At 50.0% G+C, this 24552-nt stretch overlaps 2 protein-coding genes across 2 annotated transcripts; both read right to left on the bottom strand.

The window, feature by feature from the left end:
- Nucleotides 1–16436: 16436 nt before the first annotated feature.
- Nucleotides 16437–17892, bottom strand: SPMIP1 (sperm microtubule inner protein 1). The gene is made up of 2 exons (XM_025172246.2): nucleotides 17288–17892; nucleotides 16437–17067 (listed from the first exon to the last, which is right to left on the bottom strand). Exons 1-2 carry the CDS (start codon nucleotides 17748–17750, stop codon nucleotides 16958–16960), a joined length of 573 nt encoding a protein of 190 aa, XP_025028014.1. The 5' UTR covers nucleotides 17751–17892; the 3' UTR covers nucleotides 16437–16957.
- Nucleotides 17893–20163: 2271 nt separating this feature from the next.
- ATP6V1F (ATPase H+ transporting V1 subunit F) lies at nucleotides 20164–23988 on the bottom strand. Its single transcript, XM_007436761.3, has 2 exons — nucleotides 23756–23988; nucleotides 20164–21431 (listed from the first exon to the last, which is right to left on the bottom strand). Exons 1-2 carry the CDS (start codon nucleotides 23911–23913, stop codon nucleotides 21230–21232), a joined length of 360 nt encoding a protein of 119 aa, XP_007436823.1. The 5' UTR covers nucleotides 23914–23988; the 3' UTR covers nucleotides 20164–21229.
- Between the last annotated feature and the right edge of the window lie 564 nt (nucleotides 23989–24552).

Below are 24552 nucleotides of genomic sequence, written 5' to 3'. Positions count from 1 at the left end.
TTGTCCTAGTGGAAAAATGGATACAAACTGATCCTCAGGAGTTTCAGCATCAGGGAGAGACAACATCAGAGATTCTTCTGGAAGTAACAATAGGACAAGTAAACCTTGGAGAGATACAGGCCTTTCGCCCTCAAGAAACAGGGGAAATGGAAATTCCTTCATCCCAGGAAGCTCCTCAGAGAAGGCTACAAATCCTTCCAAGGCAAGAAATTTCAGAGAGGGAGCTAGAATTGCTGAAGCATTCAGGATCCTTCCTACAAGAAGATCTCAGTGGGGCACAGCCCCTCACAAAAGAAAATCTGGAAAAAGTACAGATTCAAGAGAATGTGTTATTAAAAGAGATATTTGTCCCTCAGCCCCAGGAATGCAGAAGTCTAGAATCTCCTCCTCTTCTATGGGGGGTTATGGGCCTGAAGTCAAAATCTTTTGAGTTGGGGACATCACGTGACATAGAAGCTCATGAGCCGAAGGAATCACCAATGGCTCAGTTATGCAAAAGATCTGAAATGAGACTTGAGTCTGCTACACTACAAAAATGTAAAGGTCCAGATGTCATTTCTCCTCAGGACCTAAAAGGAGCTGAGTCTCCTCTAGTCAAGCCCAAGATTGGAAACTTTCAGGTTGGGAGACTCCTGCCCTCATATTCACAAAAGTCACACTCCCCAAAAGTAAAGAATTCAGAAATTCCTCACTCTCAAGAACCTGAGAGGACAAACTCTCCTTTCCTGAGGGAAAAAGAGGCCTTATTGGGCCAAGAAATAAGAGAGATGGAATCACCTCAAACCTGGGTAACTTCACAAGAAAAGCCAGAGTCTTCCGAAACAGAGCAACGTGTTGTGGAACTGACAAAGGATCCAGGAATGGCTGTTCAAGAACTGAAAGATCAACAGAACTCTTTGCCTTCCAGAACTAAGTGTCTAGAAACACTTCTTCCTCCTGAGGAATGTAGACACCTTGAACCTTCTCCTCTGCTGGGGAGAGCCTTAGAAATAAAGGCAAAATCATTTGAGCTAATCAAGTCACAGGCTTTTCAGACGAGCTGCTCAGAGGCAGCTGCTTTGACCCCACCAATATCACAGCAGGAACTCCAGGCTCCTCACATTCAGGAGAGGACAAAGTTAGAAATGATCCTGCCATCAGAAAAGCCACAGAGGGAGCCAGAATCCCAAGAAACACCGAAGCGTGGAGCTCCACAGGTGCTTCATGAAACAGATCTGAGGGAACTGTTAGCCACTCAAGTCCAGGCTGGAAAGTCTGTGCATGCCCAGACTCCAGGTTCTATTTCAATGCAGCATCTTCTGGAGGACTCAAAGGAAGTTCAGGCCCTGGAGCCTCAAGAGCTGAGAGATCTAGAAGTCCCACAAGCCCAGGCAGATCCACAGAGCGACAAAATTCTACAGGAGCTGGAGAAGCCAGAGATCTTGCAGCCATGTGGAAAGAACGTAGATGCCCTAACATCACAGCCAGTTCCAGAAATAAAAGCAGAGGGTCTCCAGCGTACAGAACGCAGTAGTCCAGAGACACCTCCTCTTCTGTGGTGGGTCTTAGAGTTAGCTCATCAGGGAATATTACACAGGGAGCTGCAGGTTTCTCCTCAACCTCAGGAGTTGAGTTATTATGTACCAGGGACGCAAACACAAGAAGGACCACAGACAGAGCCAGAGGCACAAAATGGAAGGAATCAAAATATACCTTTTGCTAGGAAACTGCAGAAACTAGAGGCTTCTCAACCACAGAAGGAGCCCTTCCAAGATGCAGGAATTAGGACAACAGATGCCCATCTTCAGTCCCAGGAACATATAGATCCAAAAACTTCACAGCCTCATGAAATTGTTCCTCAGGGAGAGCCCATTAGCCCGGAGCTTTCAATCTCACAAACATTCCAATTTTTGGCCCAGGAGAAAGCAAAACCATTTCAAGGTCCCAAGAGAAGTCCTCAGGCCCTTGAGGTCCATCTGCTGAAGGAGAGGGAGCCTGTCTCAACTGAGGAATCTTCAAAAAGAGATGTCCAGGGCACAGAAGGATCCCCAGTGAAGCAAAAGACTTTTATTCCTATGAAGCCCAAGGGTCTGGAGGGTCTGGTACAGGAAGATACATCCAAGTTATGTGATTCATACAAAGTAATTCACTCCCATGACCATCAAACTCTGGGTACCCTTGGGAACCTGGACTCCATATACCCCTCATCCCCATCTGCACAAGTCCAGGGGTTGAAAACAAGAGATTCAGAATATTCTGGCCTTCTAAATGGATCGCAGTTTCTTCACCCAAAGGAAATAGCAAATGCTGAGACAATAAAGAGAGTCAAGCAGGATGATTTTCCAGTTCTTGAAGCTTTAGAGGAGCACGGTAAGATCAAAGTTTTTCTGCCCTTGGAAAAAACACTGGGGAAATCAAAGTCTTTTGACTTATGGGAGCTTCAAGTTTTGAAGACTCAGGAACCACTAAAGAAAGAATCTCTTCAAGCTCAAACAACCGAAGTCTTACATATTCAAAAAGACCTCCCAAAGAAGCACCAGGAAAAGACTGATTCCCAGACCATTTCATCTCAGGAACAGGGTAACCAGGAGCAGGACACACCACAACTACTGCAATCCCATGAATCAGCTTCAGAAAACCCTTCAATTCTCCAGAGTTCATTTAAGCAAACATCAGAACTTCCTGAGATGGAGCCATGTCCCTTGCAGATCCAGGAACTCAGAGACGTGGTCATGCTTCAGCCACAGAGCTCCAAACTCCAAAGAACTATGAATTCCAAGACCTTTTGCCTACAGAGACACCATGAAGCAGAGAGCTGTGAATCTGGGGTAGAAGATAAACACCCTGAAATGCAAGAAATCCTGCAAAGATATCCGCAGTCCTTCCTTGTTCGAGGTATCTTATACCCTCAGGGAGATGCATTCAGGAAATCAAAGTCTTTGGAACTGCCAAAAGCAAACGTTATTCTGCTTCAGGGGTTGAGAAAGCCGGACATTTCTCAGTCTCAAGAAAATGTGAAGGAATGTCCTGGGATCCTTGACAACCAAGCATTGTCACAGGTAATGAATAACCCTTTGCAGGAGAAAGAGACTGGAAGTCCTACACAAAAGGAACTGAAGGACTCAAAGCCCCAGGAAAAACTTGGCAAAAATAAGCCAGCTATCTTAAATCTTGAGGAAAATAAGGTCCTGCAGCTCCAAGGACAGAAAGAAATAGAAGGTCCTCATTCCCCAGGAATTCCCCAGATGGAACATACTTCTCCACAGAGCCAGGGGAGTCTGCAAAACAACCCAGACTATTCTGGATGCAGAAATGTAAACCATTCAGGTGTTCTTCAATCTGAAAAACACTCAGTGATAACAGAAACTGTTGAATTTGTGAAGCATGTGAAATCCCTAACTCAGTTGCCCTTGGCATCTACAGAGAGAGAAGCTCTATCAGCCTGGTGGACTCTGGGAAAGTCAAAGTCTCTTGACCTTAGAGACCATGAAGCCCTCTGCCTAAAGTCATCCCTAAGAGAGGTGGATTGTTCTAATCTCCAGAATATCCATTCAGCCAATATATCTCAGCCACAAAGAGATATCCAGGATGAGCTCATAGAACAATGGAAATGCAAGACTCCAATGGCCCGTTCCAAAACTCATCCACTTGAGGAACATATTTTAAAAGATAACGTTTGCCAGCAACTGCAGGAAGAAAATAGTTGTGCCACCCAGAAAACAGAATACATGGAGCTGGAAGCTCAACAGTCCCAAGAGCTGTTGAGACATGAGAGAGAAATCATGTCTTTCCGAAAACTGGGGGATATCCAGATGCTCTGTACCAAAGAATATAGAAAATTGGAGGCTCTTCAACTTCAGGTAAGTTCCCAAAGTTTGAAGGAGCCTCTTCATATCAATCAGTCTGTACAGACAGAATCAAAATCTCAAGGGCTAAGAAAGCCACAGCATCTTAATCACCAGGAAGAAAGAAATCTACAAAGCCCTCCTCTCCTGAGAAACTTGCTGAGGAAGTCCAAGACATTTGGATATGAGGAACTAACAAGTAGAGTTGATCCTCAGATCCAGCTTGTCCAAAAGGAAGAAAAACCTGGGGAACAGGATAGCTTGCATGTGGAGAGACAGTTGCTGCAGAGATTTGAGGGACCAGAGCCACACAACATCCAGGAGATAAGCAAGCCTGAAGTTCTTCAACATCAAGAGATAGCAAATGTTGAAAGGATTTGGGGATCCACAGGGCAGCCTAACTCCCCAAGGGAAGCTCACACAATAGAGATGACATCCATGAAACCCAAGGTAGCTCTGTATACAAACCAGGAACCTCCTCAGGAACAAGAAGATACGCCATATGTAGTTCCACAGAGCAGCGTACCCCAGATTGTCCCACCTCATGACAGTCCACAGTTTGGTATTAAATTTCTTCAGGAACTAGGAAGGCTGCATAATGAATTAAATACCCTCAGACCACAGGAACGGAAGGATGGGAAGGCCATTTATTCCCAAGGTGCTAAAGGTTTCAGTCAACCACAGCAGCAAATACTAGCTGAACCCCAAATAAATATAAGTTCTCAAGTTCTCCAGCACCACAAATGGAGTGCTACAACATCTCCTCAGCCACCACCAGGAGATTTCTCTGAAGCTTATAAGGTGCAGGAAATGCAGCAGCAGACTCTTCAATCTCCCCAAAGCCAACAACTTGACCAGATCCCAGAGATAAAACGGGAGTCAGAGAGAAACATGGGGTCACCAAAGCAGAAGGCACCACAGATGGTCCAACTGCAAGTAGGCTTGCTGAAGAAATCAGCTGTGGTGCCAGAGATGACAGTTCCTCCTTCGCTTCAGTCCCTGGAAACTGCAGAAGCAAACAGCTTGGATCTTCAGGAATCCCTTAATGTTGAAGGGAAGGTGATAGAGAAAAAGCCAGGAGCCATAGAGCCAGAAGAGGACCATCCCTCACAGATGCAAAAAACTTTAATGGCCAAGTCAAAATCCCTTGAACCTCAATCTTTGTCAAGGGCTCAGGAGTTCCAGCATGAGAGACCAAAAAAGGTAGATAAAGAGATGGCCACTGAACATATTCCTAGTTCCCAAGAACCATTAAACATCCAGCCACGAGCAATTTCCTCCCAAAGCCAGGAATTTTCCACAAAACAGGAAAAGGGGGATTGGGGCGTTCTTTTGAATCAGAAGGAACAAATGGCCCAGCAAGGAGACAAACGTTTTCAGGGAAAGCATGAGATGTTGAAGCTCCCAGAAGGAAGGGACCTAAAATCATGGCAGTCACAGAAGGAACAGGAACTTCCAAGGGAAATGGGGACCCTTCAGCTTCAATGGACGGAGGGAAAGAAAGCTTTTCAGGAATGGAGAGAGGCAGAAACTCTGCCAGTTGAGGGAGCCCAACCAAAGAATCTCTCAGCCTGTGGGAAGGGCCTGCTGAACCTGGGAAATCTTGGGCCTGAAGCTGAGAGCAGAAGACTGGAGACACTTCTACTCTGGGAGCAGAAGACCGCAGAGGCCACAGCTATGACTTTGCTTTCTCCCTCTAGCCCTGGAAAGCACAGTGAGATGATGTGGGATCCCAGCACGGTCAACATGGGCATTTCCAGGGAGACCTCTTTCTGCGTGGCCCAACCTTGTGCACCATCTTGGGTAAGATTTATCACTTAGCCGAGATGTAGGCTTTGCACTGCCCTGGGACAGTGGTGGGGGGAGAGTTCATCTCTATTTCAACTTTAATGCTCAATGTTAAAGAATGAAGGTGGCTAATTGTGGTAAACTGGAGATGAGGACAGAGAAGTTTGCAAACTTTTTCCTGTCTATAAATTGCCCAGCAACCTCTCTATATAATATAATAGTGGTTATTATATATATTGCTCTGTAGATTGATCATACTGGGACTAAATTATCTGAAGAAATTTGTTCACCCACTGCCCTGCCCATAAGGTGAGATTTACACCAGTAACCCCTGCCAAAAGCCTGCCATTGAGATTGGTGGCATTAATGTGCACAAGAGACAGGTCCTTCTGAGTCGGTGGCACTGTGTCTTTGGACCCAACAGACTGACACCATTTGCTACCCATCTCACATCTAGATAGACCTTCCAGATCTTTAAGACTACCTCTAAATGATACCATGGCGGCATTTCCTGGCCTAAAGTTTTTCAGACATTCTCATCCTAGGAGATGATGGGAGATCTAGTCCAACACTTTCAGAAGAAGCCAGATTGGGAACATCATAGCATGTCACCGAAATAGCTTCTGGGCTCTGCTTCGTGAAATTCTGTCAGTTGTCTTCTGTCTCTTTTTTGCCTGTTGCTTCAGAGGGAAATTGAAATAAGCAATGGCTGGTGTAGGTCTTCCGGGCTGTGTGGCCCTGTTCGGGAAGTTTTGTTTCCTAACGTTTCGCCAGCACCTGTGACTGGCATCTTCAGAGTGCAGGAGCACAGACAGGAGCAGTTCTCTCTGTGCCCAGGGTGATGTGACCCTTTTGTGGGTATTTATAGAGATCTGAGGGGGGGGGAAAGGGGGGGATTGGGTGTGTGTGTGGGGGGGTTGAGTTACTGAGTGGCTGCTTGTTTTGGTGTCAGCATCTGTGTGTATCTTCCTGGGGATTAGGCAGGGTTTTTTCTTCTACTGAATTGTTAACGAGGGGCTGCTGGGGGTGATTAGCAAGTTCATTGTGTGAACTGTTCACACGTCCTGGTGGTTGAGCTGAGTTCCTTGACCTTTTGCAGGCTGTATTTTTCAGGATTGGTAGCCAGGTTTTGTTGATTTTTAGACTCTCCTCTTTTTTATTGAAACTGTGCTGGTGTTTGTGAATCTCAATGGCTTCCCGGTATAGCCTGGTATAGTGGCTGTTGGTGTTGTCCAGTATCTCTGTGTTTTCAAATAGGATTTTGTGTCCAGTGTGCTTGAGAGCATGTTCAGCTACTGCAGATTTTTGGTTGCGGTAGTCTGCAGTGCCTTTCGTGTTCTTTTATCCTGGTATGGATGCTGCGTTTTGTGGTCCCGATGCACTCTGAAGATGCCGGTCACAGGTGCTGGCGAAACGTTAGGAAACAAAACTTCCAGACCACGGCCACACAGCCCGGAAGACCCACCCCAGCCATCGTATGCCAGCCGTGAAAGCCTTCGACAATACATTGAAATAAGCAAGTTCAAACATTTGAAATAAATAAGATAAACATTAATCAGCCTTGAATGGGAGGAGTGAGCATCTGTTGTGGCTCTCCAGATGATGAGGGTTCCTCTCAGAGGCCCCATTTCTTTATACTGGACCAGATTTGGAAGATTGTTTTGGTGCAAAGGTTCATGCAGGTTCAGAACAATGGCATACATAAAATGATATTAGATATTTTTGCTGGGGAGGGAAGACATGGGGAATGAATGAATTCTGGGCAAGGGCTTCTGTCCCTCCTGGCTACTTGAAATTTGTATGAAGCCTCACTGGTCACAAGAGGTAGAGTGAACCTCCCACCCAATGTCCAGACTGACTGTCCCTCCTTTGAGGGTCCACGCCCACTTGATTTTACTTTTGTACCTTCTCAGGAGGACAATGTCCACATAAGTGCCACCAGTCCCAGGGACTCCCCATCCTTGGAGAAGGCAACTGACTGTCCACTGCCAGGTGAACCCAACCAAAAGGCCATGAGGACCTTTCATGGGGATGCTGCAGAGGGGCGGCTGGTGGCAGAAGGAGTGGATGGGCAGGTGAGCAACAGAGTTCTTGGGGTGCCGTTAAGGGGGTGTCCATCACCTGATATTCTTCAGAGCTTGAGCTGAGTGGCTTAATGCAGGGGTTGGGGAGGAGCATCGGAAGGACTGGCCCAGGTGTCATTTTCTGCTCCAAGCCGCCTAGAAGCCACTTATACAGTGAGATGGGTGGCGTATAAATGTGATCAATCAATCAATAAATAAGCATTTTAAAAAATATGGAATCATGGAATCACAGAACGAGGGAAGGGACCACAAGGATCATCTAGTCAAGCCCTCTGCCAGGTGCAGGAAAACCAACCAAACCAACATGAGAGGTGGCACTCCAGACGCTTCTTAAAGATCTCCAGAGAACCCACATCTTGCCAGCCCCACCCTGCTCCAGGATTCAGATTACTACGGTTTAGAGGAGTAATTTGGGATTTTTTTGTTCTAAAACTATTGTAAGCCTGTTTGGCAGCTTCCATTATACATCTGTGATTGGAATGGGGGGAGCCCAAAATAGATCCGGAGGTCTTGACCTACCTGGATGGCCTTCCGAAAGCTTCCTCCCTTCCTGTGGAGTGAAGCAATTTGGCGGGTCCGCCTTGCTCTCACCGGCGCCCTCTTGACCTGCCTTTCCTTCCCCCACCAGCTTCTGCCCCCCCCTCACCCGCCAAGCCGGGAAAAGGCCTTCATCTGGCTCTCCCCCCAAGACAAAAAGGAAGCCCTGCAGCGGCTGGCAGAGACCCAGGCCGCGGGAGAGCGCCGTCACCAGCGCGATAAGGAGCGCCAGAGCCTGAGGGTGAGCATCATCCTGGTCCCCAGCCCCACGGAGACTTTACCCCTCCTTCTCGGGAGTCAGGGCACCCCTCGCTGGCCTGGCTGGCATTTTGCAAAGGCTAAAGTCCGTGCGTGCTCACCCTCCCGAGGAACTGGAGCGCAGTTGGCAGAGAATTCTGCAGTTGGGGTCCCACCCATCTGCAGGACCCCCAGTCAGGGTCAGCCCCCCTCTTTCATTCAACCTGGAAGGAGCCATTCTGCCAACCCTCTTGATGCCCAAGCGCCATCCTGCAGAGACACGGGTTTTCATACGTTTCACATCCCCTATTCCTTGCCCAGACGCAAATCGAATGACAGCATAGCCCTGATCCCACAACGTGCTTAACAGAGTCAGTAGCAGCCCCACTAGCACAACTTGCAGCATTTGGATATCCATGATTCGTGTTTTGTGCCTCGGAGAGTTTGCTATCCTGCTCATGTGATCATTGATGGTTCAGGGCATAACCCAGGCAAAGAGTTATTGGAGTAATCAGGACAGATGTGTGGTAGAAACCAGCCTGTCATGGTGGAGGCAAGAGGGAGACCAACAGAGTTGCCAAGCATGCTAGGGGACCGGGGGCAGGGGGGGTCTCTGGTTTACAAAGCCATTGGGAACAGCATCAGTTGGCCCAGTTGATGCTATCACACCCCTAAGACTTGCTGAAAGCAACATGGGGAGAAAGACCTTCCTCCCTTAAGTTCCAGGAGCGACTGTCCATCGCCAAGCGTTGGAGGTCCAAGGAGGATCTTCTGGGAGACAAGCCAGCAGACCGATGGCTCTGGGCATCAGCAGCCTCTGAAGGCCAGGTATGGACCTTCTGGTGGGATCAGATGATTAAGGTAATGGGAATTAACTCTTCGGGGAGAAGGGAGGAAGAAAAGCAAATGTCTTCAGGGCTTTCCAGAAGTCTTTACAGCAGCGAGTTTGCTAAATGCATTTGGGTCATGCGTGCGCTGGAATTGCTAGCATACCCAAGACATTCATTAACTCTAGCGTTCCAGAGTTCCTTAGAGGAAGTTACTGCTGCACCCGTGCACGGTGGCTCCCCTCCTGGCTGCATTACTGACATTATTTCACTCACCCCGGAAGGAGGTTTTCTGTTGCCTCTCTGCATGGGCTTCCTGGCTGAAGGCATGACCAGAACAGTGATTCAAGTTCAACTCTAGCTAAAATAAAGATCACAGTACAGTCTCTGGGTGTGATGCTCTTTCACTCTCACTAATCGCCTAACCTTGTGGCAACCCTACGAATATGTGCTCCTTGTAGGAAGACGGTGGTTGGTACACATTATTTGACCACCAGGAGGCAGTGTGCTACCACTTTCGTCCTTAGTGGGAGGATGAAGTTGGTACACACTGCCTCCTGGTGGCCACGTAATGTGTAACAACCACAGGAATATAGATTTGAAAGAGTTGCCCCTTTCTGGGGCAGGGTGGGGCAGTGAAGTCATGAAACCTCCAACATGAGGCATGATATAATACCAACTCTATCACTCTACTCCAGTGTTTCTCAACCTTGACAACTTTAAGCTGTGCGGACTTCAACTCCCAGAATTCCCCAGCCAGCATGGCTGGCTGGGGAATTCTGGGAGTTGAAGTCGGCACAGCTTAAAGTTGCCAAGGTTGAGAAACACTGGACTACTCTGACAGTTCATATAAAGGAAGGTGTATGCTCTAGATTGATGTCTGTTGTAGGAAGAATGAAATTGATCATAATCCTCACCAAGAACTAGATGTGGAATGAGGGGCCTTGTCTCCAGGAGCTGCTGAACCATGTTTGTGGGGGAGGAGGGGGTTGTGGTCAGCATGTCCGGAGGGCGCCAGGTTGCAGAAGGCTGTTCTAGAACCTTCAGCTTAGACCTAATGAATTGACTTTTACTCTGTCCAGTAAAAAAAGCAAGTCCCTTGTCAAAACTTCCCTAAAAAAGAACCAGGTCCAACTTCTTAATGACTTCCCTAAAAGCCCCTCTGCCACAGCAGACAGGCTATTCGACTCTTGGGGCGGTTCCCCAGTCCAGAAGCTCAGCAACACTTGCTAAAGGAAAGCTTCCTTACATCCATCAGGTCCTGTCTTCAGTAGCCTGATGGAACCACCGGTGGTCCTCCTGATTCCTGAGAGCTTCGTTCCACCTTCAGGAACAGGCTCTGGATTGATGCCCTGCAGGGACAACCACGCGGGTGGCAGAGGTTTAGCACACAGGGGCCAGTAGACAAGGCCAGCTAGGCCAGGCCAGGCTGCCATCTTGGAGTGGCCTTGCGTGCGTCCTTCCTACCTACCCCTATTCTTTGCAGCCATGGGGGGCAGAGGCAACTGGCCTGATTCTGGGCTTCCCCTTCTGGCAGGATGAAGCTGGGCAGAAAATGGCCGTGAAGTGCCATCTGGAGAAGGTCAAGAGGGAACGGACCTACGTCATGCAGTCCAAGAGAGAGAGGTGGGTGGGGCGGGGGGTCTCGTGGGTTCTTTCTTAAAGCACTCCCAATTAGTTTGACCCAGACTCAAGAGAGACGCAAAAGCGCTGGACCCTGGACGGGTGGTTTCTTTTAACTCTCCCTATAAGGGGTGGGGGAGACTCTTTATTTTGTAAAACAAGGCTATTCTATAAAAGTGACATGTAAACTCCACTATATACACAAATACGTATGTGATATAAGAGAAAAATACTGGGCTGAGAGATACTAGTTGCTTCCTAAGGAAGGTGGGGAGGGGTCTCTTATTTCCAAGACGGTGACTTTGTGGGGAGGGGAGGCAGAGCCGAACAGGGATTATGTGCTGCCAGAATGATTGGTATATAACCTGGTTAGTTGCTGGCTGGCTTAGCCACATCCTGGGAAAAGGGCCACTGGCTGTGTTCTCATGACCCACAAGAACGGTTAAAGACCTAGTGGATGCATTCACACAACTTGCTAAGCTTGGTCAGGTGTTTGCTTGCTCTCTTGTGGCTTAGCTTAAGGTGCAAGCCCTTTGGCTTAGTTTACGATGCAGCAAATCTTGAAATGTGTTAACCCAGGAACTCAGTGAAGCATGTTGTGTGAACTCGGTTAGCAACAGCTTTGCTTGTGAGGATGCTGGGGCCATAAGTACGAGGAAAGCTGCGCTGGATCATCTGGGGCGGTGCCCGTCATCACGGAGCAAAAGATCAGGGATGAGGACCTTTGAAAGACCCATCTTCTTCCTCCCCATTTTCAGAGCTTCACCCTGAACGATGCGCAGGAAGACGGAAGGGAGGGCTTCTGAGCGTGTGCAAAGGGTGGCCCACCCACTCAGGGGACCTTTAGGGAGGCGGAGATGCCAAATTCCTGGGGACAGGTGTCTTCTGGCCAACTCCTGCTCCAGGAATGGGTCTTCAACCACCTGGAAGCAGTTGCTCCCCTTCTCTTTCTCTCTCCATCCCACAGGAACACCCTGAAGTTCAAGGAGCTGCTGGACCCGCTGGTGGCCCCCAGGGAGGAGAACCCTGCTCTGAGGCAGGCAGAGGAGCACAAGCAGAGGGGAGACCTCCATCCTTCAGGATCCCCTGGACAGTGAGGACAGAGGCTCTTTCTCACGTCTCCCGTAAGATTCCCAAAGAGGAATCAGTGGAGGAAGGGGCCGGAGCCCAAACAAGCAAAAAAGCCTTGTGTTATACTGCGACCCGCTACGCCACTCTGGGCGGACAATCCCAGAAAGAAAGGGAAAAGAAGCAGAAGGATGGCCACGGATATTCTGCGGCCTCACTGCCAACTCAGCAAGCTTGCAGGAATTACCGAGTGGCTCTGTAAAAGAGCAGGAATACTTTTGCTGAAAGCCTTTCATTTTTACTAGTTGTGTTGTTCTGGTTTGCAAGACATCTTCAGCGCATCGTGGTTGTTCGTGGGTGGAAGTAAATTTGTCTTCGTTCATTGCAAAAGTTCCAGCCATCCCAACACTGAAACTTCTTTCCTTTTCGCCTTCTGGAACGCGCTGATCTGCACGTGGTTCCGTAGTTTTCCAGAAACACATCTTCGGAAAGAGGGCTGGGCTCCATCTGGAATACTGCAAACCTCTTCTTCTGCCAGAAAATGTAGTTCTGGAAAACCCCTGAACCACTTCTGGGATGGCCAGATGAGCAGATTCCAGAAGAAAGGGACCACTCAGCGTTCCCAGGAAGATTCCATTCCCAGAACTCTCTGCCCTTGATCCATCTTGCACTTCCTTGCCTGCTAAGCCACATCCCAGGGCCCTCTAATTCAATCACATCCCTCTAATTCAATGTTTCTCAACTTGGCCGCTTGAAGATGTGTGGACTTCAACTCCCAGAATTCCCCAGCCAGCATGTGTTCCCAAACACATCCATTCAGTTTCACTCTCCATACGCAACGTAAGACATCGAAGGGGAACCTCAGCTGAAGTCTTCTCAAGAGGGTTGGCGATAAATATGAAGTTACTTGATCCAGGATGGACCAGGCAATAGTTCTGTTAAGTTCTTGTTCCTGTGTGTTGCTGTCACATTGCAGAATTGTAGAATGCATGAGTTGGATGGAAGCAGTCTTAGAGGTTCTCTGTTTCAAACTTTGCTCAGTGCAGGAATCCACCAAACCAGGGTTTCTCAACCTTGGCAACTTTAAGATGGGTGGACTTCCAGAATTCCCCAGCCAGCACTTTAAGATGGGTGGCCTTCCACTCCCAGCATACTCCAGCCAGGGTACTTTAAGATGGGCTGGCTGGGGAATTCTGGGAGTTGAAGTCCACCCATCTTAAAGTTGCCAAGGTTGAAAAGCAGTGCACTAAACCATCCATGAATCAAAGCTCCATTTGAAAACCTCCAGCAACGCTTCCATTAAGGCAGATCTCACCCATTCTATAACAATACCTTTGTCTTTCCCCACCCAGACACAGGACTCATCATTCTGGTCACAGCTGAGTACCATCCTGTTGGGTTCAGCCCAAGATTCAAGCCTGCCAAGGTCATTTTGAGCTGTGCTTTTTTCCCTCCAAAGTATTAGCCAACCCCCTAACTTGGTGTCCTCTGCAAACCCAATAACCCTCTTCCCTTGTTCTGTTTCATCTTCTTGCTATGGATTAAAATGTTGAATAATGCTAGGCCAACTGATGGGAGACCCTTCTCAAGACATCGCTCCAGAATACGTGCAGCATTTATTTGTATAGTTTTCCATAAATTAGCTTGCTTCTCTTTCGAAATGAACTGGTCAATAAACCTGTCCTGAAACCTACTCTGATGAAGTTGCTCCCTGGAACGGATCGGCCAGCCAAGAGGGAAGGGACGGTGATGAAGCTTTGCCAATGCTCTCCTGGTTCAAGGGCTCAGGAGCTATCAGGCACTTCAGAGAGCACGGGGGTAGGGACTCTGTATTCCTGAAATTTTGAGTTTTGGCCCAGTTAGTGTGATTGTGTGCTGAGTCAGTGACGGCCTCGGTTAAGGGTGTTCTGGGAATAGGTCCTTTAACATCACAATTCCCTGCTCGAATGCTCTTTTCCCCCATCAACACATGGAGGAGAACAAGGGGCAAGCAGAGTTGGATGGAGATGAAGGTGACTCAGGTCAAGATCACCTGAGTTGGATGGAGATGAAGGTCTGACTCAGGTCAAGATCACCTCCACTTGGCATTTAACCATTCCTGAAATCAGCTCACCTTGACCCAGGCAAAGATAGAATTTTTTTAGTGAGCTTGGAGCAGTGTTTCTCAACCTTGGCAGCATTAAGATGTGTGGACTTCAACTCCCAGAATTCCCCAGCCAGCAAAGCTGGCTGGGGAATTCTGGGAGTTGTAGTCCACACATCTTAAAGTTGCCAAGGTTGAGAAACACTGGCCTGGAGGCTGCATTCTGCCAAAGGTCCGTCCAAACGATTGTGTCCCACAGCGCATGACGAGACCCAAACATGATGCTCCTCCCCACAAGGCATGCTGCAATAAGCAGGCCTCAAGGCCACCCCAGTCCTCTGGGGTGCTCAGTCGCCTTTTAAAACCATCGGCATTGGCAGCACTCAGCGCACTGAATGCAGGCAACTTACAGTTCAGCCAGGCAGTCCCTTTTATCAGTTTTAACGGAGGATTTCATGTTCCAATCTTAGGCAATAGGGAGAAACATTTCTATGTCCAGATTCATCCTATGCCTGAATCTATCTGGATGATGTCTATAGCCCACCTTCCCTTCAGCTGTCAGAAAGATAGAGAGAGGTTGCATGATGTCAGGTCCCTGCATATGAAGTTTTACATGATTTCTCTATTTTTACACAAGCATGTATCCCGTGTGGTGACTGCCTCCTGGTGATCAATACAATATAATGCCAAGCAACACCGAGGGATGTGGGCGTGTGTGGGGGGGAAATCATGTACGTAAAACCTTGTGCAGGGGACATGACATAATACATCTGTATTCTATATCTCCCTTCCTGCAGGACCTAATAGCACCTAAATCCATTGTGCTGTATCTACTGCAGTTGTCTAAAAGTGCAACGGCCCGTGAGTTGAAATCCTGGAAGAGGGTTTGAACCCCATAGAATGACGTCCGCCTACATCTGGAGTCCCATAGAGGATGCAACTGGCCCTTGGGGGTCAGTAAAACGGCAAACTCTGCATCATTTCATTTCAACTCTAAGAGTTCTTTGAGCCCGTGTGATTCCCGGTGTCCTCACAGACAAGACTGTGCAGTTTTCTTAGCAACAGTCCAGAAATGTTTTAACTCCATCCAGGCTGTGTTTTAACTTCCTAGTCTGGCTTTCGGTCTAGAGATTTCCTAGCGGTACCCACAAAAGTACTGCTTAGCTTTTCAAGATCCAGATCTCTATCACCTCCGTGCATCCATTTCATTTCGGTTGAAGGTGCAAATGTTGCTGTGCTGGCTGGGAAGTATGAAAGTCCAAAGGTTGTGGAGGAATGATCTAGGCCTGGAGCTGGAGGAATTTGTCCTTTTCCTGACCCGTTCTGTGGAAGAGCAATGGCTGTTCTTGCAATCAGAGGTGGGCCACCCACCCCTCTTTGCCCAGGCTCAACACTGAAGAGACAGGATCAGACACATCATAGAGAGGTGGTCCTCTCTGTCCTTGATTCATCTTTCACTTCCTTGCTTGCTGGAAGTGACACATCTTTGGCACAACATCTTTGCCACCCTCTAATTCAGTGTTTCTCAACCTTGACCACTTGAAGATGTGTGGACTTCAACTCCCAGAATTCCCCAGCCAGCCTTGCTGGCTGGGGAATTCTGGGAGTTGAAGTCCACACATCTTCAAGTGGTCAAGGTTGAGAAACACTGCTCTAATTGATAGATACCAGGCTAGAAGACTTCTCCTAGCTACAGTGCCTTGAGATCCATGATGTAGGCCAGGTGACAATAATGTTCTTCTGACCTCTTGGAACATTAGTTGATGCAGGTAACAACTGTTTGTAACCCTGTTGAGCAAATAAGAGAAGAGCAGACCCAGGTTTGATCAACACACCAGCTTCTGGGTCACGCACTGATCCCATATTATATCCCAAAGCGCTTCTCCAGGCTCTTCAGTAGTTGTCCCCTTAAATGCTAGTTCTTCCCATTCCCTCTGTTATATCCTTCTATTTGTTATCTCAATTGCAAGGATCCAACTAACATTCTTGACAAAGCTGTTCCTGCATTAATTGTTTCGTCCCTATTTCAGGCCCCTGAAAACTGTGTCATGACCATCGAGTGGGTACAGATGACCCTGGAAGCTCAGCAAAATCTCGGCTTGAAGGGCATCAGCCAACCTTTCTTCAGGGCTGGCTAACACAGAGGGCCATGCTCCAATGTTCCTAACCCGTCTAGCTGAACACCGAGCAAACAGCATTAGATATTCAGCCTTGGAGTTTTAGCTCAACTTGAGTATCTCCCCTTCCTTCCATTCTGTCCCTGTGCGTGTGTGTGTGTGTGTGTGTGTGGAGGGGGGTTGTTGTCAAAGGAGAGAGGATGATAGATGCAACTTGACTTTTATGGCACCTTCTCCTCCCATGGACATCCACGCTTCTTTGCAGAATAAAAGAGAACCTTGAATTGCCACCTTAGCACAGGAACCCAGAATTCAGTACCATCCCCATCTCTCTATCTGTCCCCCCCATCCTATGAACACTGATTTCCTAGCTCCTGGAATTTTATCTCCCAGCTTGGAATACTGATGATTGATTTTGGCCACAGGTCATTTCTGATTCACACAAGCCAATCTTTGGAGTTAAATGGATAATGAAAACTGGTTTAGGTACAGACAGGCCAAGATGCGGCTCCTAATCATTTTGGTCTCTTTGCAAATGGCTGTGAGTGATTGGATTTTACCCAGCGGGTCCAGGGCAGGAAGGTGGCACTGGAGAGACACCCCACAAGTCCCACCGTGTGGAGAGAGAACCAACGCCTTCCTTTCTTTCAACAGTCCAAACCGCCTTTGATGGATAGTTTTAAATTACACCGGGGCCGCCTTAGACAGAGGCCAAGGAAAGGGACTGGCACCAGAAAATCCAATCGCCTGGGTTTTGTGGAACCGGCACTCAAAGGGCCACATCCCGCGGGTGCAGCAGAGAGAAGGCGCCATTCTTCCGGAAGAAACTGTCGGTGCGGCACTTGGCTACGGGGGCCACGTGGAAGGTGGCCATTTTCCCTGGAAGACACAAATGGAGTGTGAGGGGGAGAGAAAAATAGAGGAGGGGGCTGCGTGGCCCCTTTGAAGCAAAAGTCCGTTCCCTAGTCGTGCCTGCTAGACCATCCTCCCCTCTAGTGGGCAGGGCTAAGAGAAGACCAGGGCGTGGCTTGGAGCAGGTCCTCCTACTGCCCGCTTACAACCCTGCGGGCACCCCAGCCCCTCCTGCCCACCCACTCACCCATCTGCCAGCCGTAGGTGAAGTTGGTGGTGATGGGGAAGGTGTACTTCTCCTCCGGTGGGTCAAGGAGGCGCATCTTCAGGTAACGGTAGCGTCCTTCGTCCTCGTGGGAGATGCCCTGGTACAGAAGGTTGCGCACTTCCCGGGGAGCTGGCTTCATCTCCATCTCCAGGATGGTGGCATCCAGCCCGGTCAGGTCACGCTCCCGGGGCAGCAGCTTGGCAGGCTTGGGCGGGGATAGAGGAGTGGGAGACTCGGGCTTGACGGGGGGTGGGGGGCGGACCGAGGGCAGGCGCAGGGTGGTGTCTTCTGCCTTCTTGCGCCGTTCCCGCCGGCTCTCCTGCTTGGCTTTGACGAGGGCCCCGTATTTCTGGTGCCAGCCAAAGCGCAGCATGATCTCCTTCAGGTATTCCTCCTTCCAAAAGTTCTGCTGCAGCGTGTCCATGTTGAGCAGACGTGCCATGGCTGAGGGGAAGAAGAGCTTGGCCCGGCCGAGCTACCCGCAAGATTAAGTATCTGACCAGGACCTCAGACGCCACCCTTCCTTCCGCACGTTCCTAAACCCCCTCTCTTCGCGGCAGAGACAACCCACCTGGCCAGTTTTCCTTTCAGCTGAAAGGGTGGATGGACTTGGGTGTTCCTGAGGGTCTCTGGTGGCCACCGCATTTGGTCAGCTACCACTTCACAGTTGCTGCAGCAGCCTCTTATGAGGTCACAGACCTCCTCCTCCTCCTCCAGTAGTGAGGAAGGAGTGAGACAAAGATGCAAGCCACCCCAAGAATCTCAGCCCTTGGGGGCAAAAGTCAACTGAGCTCAGGCCATGTTCCATTGTTAGTGGCCCACAAAACCAAACCCTAGTTCGCCACTGAGAAATCAGCAAGAGCTGAATGGAGTCAGCTGAATGGAAAATATTAGCCGGATAATGGTCAGCTGAGAGAGAACATGTTGGAGGCCAGGAGTAGTACAAATATCAGAGGTCTGCTGTAAGTCTTACCAGTTAATGCTTAACTTAGTTATGAACTAACCTATTTTCCAGGTCCACACATTACATCGAATCATAACTGTGTGGTGTTGTGACCCCCTAAAATAAGGAAGTTGTGTTGCCCCACCTGGTGTTGGGAGCTCGCCCATCAGACCCGAAGCAGGGTCTGGCAGCAATCCAGCTGGGTGCGCGCAAGCAGGTCTTGCGATCAGAACTCAGTCCTGCCCCAACTTCTCCTGAACGGTGTTCGTGGGTATCCAGCCAACCTGGAGGCCCTCTTCCCAGCGATTAAATTCATTCCCCTGGGGGTTACACGACTCTACCAATTGTCCCTTTTTGAAGTTCCCACAACACATTTAACCCCACATTGACTTAACCGTGTGGAGAACAATGGTGTCCACCATTGGGTGACACTAGCAAGGCCGTGTCCACCATTGGGTAGCCACTGTTCCGTCACCACCCATCAGCCCCATTTCTGGGCTTGGTGATGTTGGCATCCTGGCTGCCAGGAAGAGCTGGAAAACATCCACACGGGGCTGAAGGACTTACTAGCCAGAAGCATCCGTAATTGCTCACCCTCCAACTGGATACCTTTCAGATGTGCTGGATAAGGGTTAGCACCATGGATGCTACGGCAACAGTAGCCCTGGGAAGGACGCTAGCTTGGAAAAGGCCAGGACCTTTCCCCATGGCAATTTTTCAGGGAAATCTTGAAACTCCACCAAACCTGTTACTGAAACTGGCCCACCTTTCCTCTGGGTCAGTGTTGTCCAAACTTGGCCACTTTAAGATGAGTGGACTTCAACTCCTAGAATGGCTGGGGAATTCTAGGAATTGAAGTCCACTCATCTTAAAGTGGCCAAGTTTGGACAACACTGCTCTGGGTGAAGATGCAGCAGCAAAGTTTGCTCACAAGGCAGTCCCGTCTCCTGCACGCATTAGTTGTGTTCACACAACCTACTTATTGAGCTGACTCTTTTTCAGGGTCCATGTAACACATTGAACTGGGCGTTGGAGGATCCAGTGGCTGCATTCATATTTTGGGAATTTGCTGCTTGGTTCTGGGCGAGTCCTTCCCCCATTCAACTTTTGACAGCACCCAACTCCAGACTGACTCTAGTAATACATACTGGTTTTGTAGTTTCTTACTGCCTTTTACTCGTTTGGTGGTGTTAATATCCTGCACCTCCCCCAGGAGAGCCAGCGTGGGGTGCTAGTTCAGATGCTGGACTAGGAGTGGGGAGACCCTGGGTCTAGTCGTGCCCTAGGCACGGTAGCCAGCTGGGTGACTGACTCAGTCGCTCTATCCCAGCTCTAGACTGGCCAATCAAAAAATATCCCAGAAGGCAGTGCCAAATCACTTTTGCAATAAGCCTCCCGCAACAAACACCCCCCCCCAAAAAAAAACCCATCAAGGATTTCGCTATGTAGTTGTCAGGAGTCAGAATTGACTTGAAGGCACCCCCCCAAAAAAAACCCCACACACCATTCTTCACCAAGAGCCATTTGAATGATTGAGGTGGCTTATGAATTGAACGAATAAAGAAATAACGAAATGTGGCAAGCTCGAACTGGTTTGTGATTTAACGGCACTGGGAGCTACAAGCAAACCAAGCTATTGTGCAAACTCAAGAAATGAGTCGATTCAGCAACCTGAGCATGAGAGGCTGGTTGGCGCACAGTGCCCAAGAACCAAGTGACTCACTAGCACATGCAAGCCGTGGTGCCACCAACTTCCCCACGGAAGAGATTTCAGGGAAAGACTGACCCAGTGCAAGCCAGGCTGAAAATAGATGGCAAGTTTCAGAGACATAAACTGAATTGCAGGAAAAAAGGGACCTTCCATCTGTATCACCTCCCACTTCTCCCAAATTCAGCAGAAGGACAGAAATCAAACAGACATCAGTTTTATTAACTCCCTCCACGAAGTTGGGTTTTGCTTCAGGATAACAGACAAGGTTGCTTCCAAGGTAACCAGAAACTGGCAGCGTGACTCGCTACCGTTAGATATCACTTTCTAGCCTTTGAGGAATAACAAATGTATGGGTGAAAATGGGATCAGACTCTCCCAGCTTGGTGGCCTAGACCCCAAACATCCCCCAGGTGAGCCACGTGAAGCCAGTAGGTTGAAGAAGGCTGGAACGGATCATCAAACATGTGGTGGGTTGAAAGGGAACTTCCTCCTAGCAAAAAAACAGTCAACGGGACATCTCCGCCATAGGAGCACAACTCCCTTTCTAAGCCAAGGAAAAATTGTGCCTGCCCCGAGGAGCCCTTTCATCTGGACTGCACAACCTTAGGACACCAAAGGCAAGGGAGACGCTTAGGCACCGCGCTGCCAGAGAGAGCCTGACAGCTTCCTGCAGGCGCCACGCCAAGCCAAGACATGCCCTCTTCCCCTTCCCCACTCTGGCTTCGATCCTCAAGGAAAGGGCTTAAATAGCACGGAGTGGGAGGACAGGGGAAGTGGGGTTGGGGGACTTGGGCCTAAAGCGCAGCAACAGCCACAGGGGAGCAAGACATCAGTCCAAAGGACATCTGCATTTCTGTTGATGAACGTGGGCCTCCACTGCTCCTCAGGTGCAAGGGCCACAGCCGGACGCAGAAACGCAGCTGGGCCAATTCCAGCCCCAGAGAAAATGGAACTCAACCTCGGTCACCTTGAGAGGGTGGATGCCTTCCCCAAAGAGCCCCCGATGAAGGCAAAGTGGGCCCCCAGCCCCAGCAGCCCCAGCCCAGCTCTTCTGGCTTCCTGACTCAAAGGAGTGCAACACCGCGGGGAGCAGGAGCCTTGATGCCTTCCAAGGCCGAAGAAGCCTCCGGCGCAGCCTTGCTCCTCCGCAGAACGATGAATTGGAGAACGACAACGGGGCAACACAAGGGAGGCAGAGAAGTGGTTTATGGAGGAACAGCAGTGAAGCAGCAGCTGGCCCAGGAAGGGAGCGGCCCCCCTCTGCCACCTATCGCAAGTCTTCAGCGGTGAACATGCCCTTGGCACGGCGTAAGATCGAGTCTTTGGAGGCGTCGTAGGGGTGCTCCTTGGAGGGGATCTCCAGCACAGCTGGGAGGGATTTGGTGTGCGCGTCGATCACGTGGCGGATCATTTCCGCAATGAACTGGTTGATGAGGACAATGCCAATGTCCTCGCGGCACAGGAAGCTCCTGAAGGCAAAGGAGAACAGGGAGGAGGGGTCACAGTGGGCCAGCTCCTTGGGGCTCCACCTGGCGCTACCAGGGACTGCACTACTTCTACCAGCCACCTGTACCCCCGGGGTCAAGAGGCCTCCAGCATACGGACAGCCTGCAGCACAACCTAAGGTGTGCTGAATCAGGGTGGGGACCAGCCTTGCTCAATCTGGGGTCCCCCGATGCATTAGGAGCACAGCGCTGCGCTCCGAAGCCAGCACCTCCCTGGCACCTAAGCAGTGCAAGGCCATGGCTGTGGGACGGCTGGGCCTCTCCTGGAAGAGGAAAAGACTATTACCATCCCCAAGAAAAACCAACCACGATCTTTGCAATGGAAGCAAGGTGAGACCCAATCACCATCGTTTCACCCTTGTGGCAAATATCAAGAACACCCTCCAGAAACACTCGTGCACCTCCAACTGGCACTCCAAGGTAGGCTTCCTCTACAGGAAGAGGGTGCCAGACAAATTACTCTGCGAAGCAGCTGCTCAGTCCACCAAGTTTCTTGTGGAATGAAGTTCCACAATCTAATTGTTTGCAAGCATAAAGCAGGGCGAATGCGTGACCCATGGCATTCATTTGGAGAGCACCCTACTGGGGAAATGTCTTCTTCAGAGAAAACCACCCAACACACGCCCAGGCTGGGCAGGGATCTGATCCTGCCTCCCCGCCAGCCCCGGCCTCCTTCGGTCCCTTACTGCTCCCTCAAGGTCACAGGGACAGCAGCCGGTCTTTTGCAGGTAAAGCCAGAGCGACAGAAAGCAGCTGAAGCCGGACTTTGCGGGGCTTGGCTGTTTGTGGGCAAACAGAGCACCGGCTGAACCCAAGGCCTTCTCAGATTCGCAAGAGGCAGGTGCAGGATCCCTCGTTTGCCGGTTCTAACCAAGATCAATAAACCCAAAGGGCCAGGAAGTCTGGTGGGAACTGGGTAGGGTCCCACTGAACTGACAGGAACTCCACCGTTTAGGAATACTATACCCAGTAGCAAAGCTTGCTTTGCATCACTCGATGGCCTGACGTCAGCCCTTCAAGGTAGACCAATGCCATGTAAGTCCGCACTGCTTTTACTGTAAAGCTTTAGTAACCGAAACTTGCAAGTCTGAAGGTGCTTACCCCCCAACTTTATCTTCACATGAACTAGGGAGGGGCTTGTCTGAGGCATTTTATCACACTACTTTCTTGCCCAGGCTCAAGCCCCTCTGATCTGACCGCTGCCTTGGAAGCGGCTGTTCCTCCTGTCCTTCAAGGCCATTCCCGCCACCCTCCGCGCCTGGTTCTGACATCCTTGGGGTTTTACCACCACCATAACAACCCAGTCCAGTTGCATACCCCTCCCAGCCCCCCGACTCATTTTAGAATGAAGGGCCATTCATCACGAGGACTGGCCTCCCAAAATGAGCTGTTCTAAACAACTGTGATCCAGTCGAAGCCTTCCCTTCACAAGGGACCCCTTTTCCTGTCCCAGCACCCCAACCCATAATCTGAACCACCAAATTCCCCAAGCTGCAAAGCGCTTCTGGGGAATTCTGGGAGTTGAGGTCCTCACATCGTAAAGCGTCCAAGGTTGAGAAACGCTGCCCTACCCCGTACTGGCTGCACTCATGCAACACCCTGAACCTAACCCGGTTTTTGGGTCCACATAATGCACTGAACCCTCACTGGAGAAACAAGCCAGGTTTGCACAACACCCTAAGCCACCCAAACCTAACTCAGGCTAATACTACCTAAACAATGGTGCAGAAACGCAGCTGTCGCGTTTGGAACCACGACCTGGTTAATACATGGGGTGCATGCTGCCCCCTCCCATGGCACTCGTCTGGGGCCAGTCACTCTGCCCATCATCCCCAGCTGGGGCTCTCTAGACTTATTTGATTGATTTAATAGAGCACCCATCATCCCTGGCCAGGTGAGCTGTACTGAAACTCCCATCAGCGCTATCCAGCCAAAGAGTCCTTCCTATTTTACTTACTCCATAATTTCTTCCCGATCCCCCAATTCAGTTCCTCCTCTTCCCCCACTGAAATCACCTCCATTAACCAGGATTGCTCCCCACTGCCTGGAATGGTTTAGCCTCACGGCGCGTTTACCCCGACACCGCCCCCCCCGGACAGCAAATAGCCTCTTCCGTCCTGCCGCTCCATATTGGTTTGGTTTAATCCAAACTCCCCCCGCGACAGGCAATGGTTCCTTCCCAAGCGCAGCGCCCCCCGTCCTTCTGGCGCAACGGTCCCTCCCTCGCCGTTTCCCGGGCAACCGCCTCCGGCTCTTCCTCCTCCTTCGCCACCCCCTCCCTTCCTCACCGAAAGGCCTCCTCGATCTCGGTCAGGGCCGTCTCCTTCTCCACCACCAGGAAGTTCGGGCGCCGGTGCTTGTCGAGCTCCCCGACGCCGCCCAGCAGAAACCCGGTCACCGTGTCCTCGTCGCCCAGCACGGCGATCAACTTCCCCCGCCCGGCCATGATCGCACCAAGGACAGGGAGAAAGCAAGCAAGGCGGCCTGACACTCTTCTCGCGCAGGCGCGGTGCAAGCTTATAACGCGCCGAGAAGCGCAGGCGCAGTGTTCGAGGGGACGTGTTCCTGCCTCGGCGCATGCGTGGTTGAAAAGAAGCCGCCTACGTAACCATTGGAATCATAGAGATACGAAAATGAAGAGGCGTGTGTAGGAGTTAACTTCCGGGTTTCGCATAAATCTTTCTTTTTTTCCCCCAATAATTACTGGCAAGGATTGGAACAATGAGCCCTTTTGTTCTTCATCATCATTCCTGGTTCCTTCGCCACGTGCCAGAGAAAGCATGGGCAGTGTTCACACGACATCCTTAACCTAACCATTGGCTGGGTTCACCCGTCACCCTTAACTTGGGCACCCAATGAATCCCATGTTTGAGTTGGCACAATGCGTCCAACTGGCTTAGGTTCATGGATAACATTCCCAGCCCCCCCCCCCAAATAACCGAGGGTACCGTGTCGTGTGAATGCAGCTGCTATGTCTGGAACACGCCAAGGGTGTAGTGTGAAATGCCCGAGAGACCCAGCAAGTGGCTTTGCTCCTGGGCTTTCTGCAGTTTGAAGGGCTTTTCTGAGAGATGCAATGCCATGC

The sequence above is a fragment of the Python bivittatus genome, unplaced genomic scaffold (assembly GCF_059951505.1).
Source record: "Python bivittatus isolate LINGU-HERP-01145 unplaced genomic scaffold, Pbiv_v1 ctg000330_np1212, whole genome shotgun sequence".
NCBI lineage: Eukaryota > Metazoa > Chordata > Lepidosauria > Squamata > Pythonidae > Python > Python bivittatus.
The sequence above is the reverse complement of the archived record's forward strand: the minus strand, read 5'-3'. Positions and strand labels throughout refer to the sequence as shown.

What these genes read in the sequence shown, in the direction of transcription:
- ATP6V1F (XM_007436761.3), bottom strand. Translation starts at nt 23,913, where the DNA reads ATGGCCGGGCGGGGGAAGTTGATCGCCGTGCTGGGCGACGAGGACACG. An exon ending in GAGATCGAGGAGGCCTTTCG is followed by an intron (nt 21,432 to 23,755) that starts GTGAGGAAGGGA and finishes CTTTGCCTTCAG; the next exon opens with GAGCTTCCTGTGCCGCGAGG.
- SPMIP1 (XM_025172246.2), bottom strand. Translation starts at nt 17,750, where the DNA reads ATGGCACGTCTGCTCAACATGGACACGCTGCAGCAGAACTTTTGGAAG. An exon ending in CACCTACGGCTGGCAGATGG is followed by an intron (nt 17,068 to 17,287) that starts GTGAGTGGGTGG and finishes TGTGTCTTCCAG; the next exon opens with GGAAAATGGCCACCTTCCAC.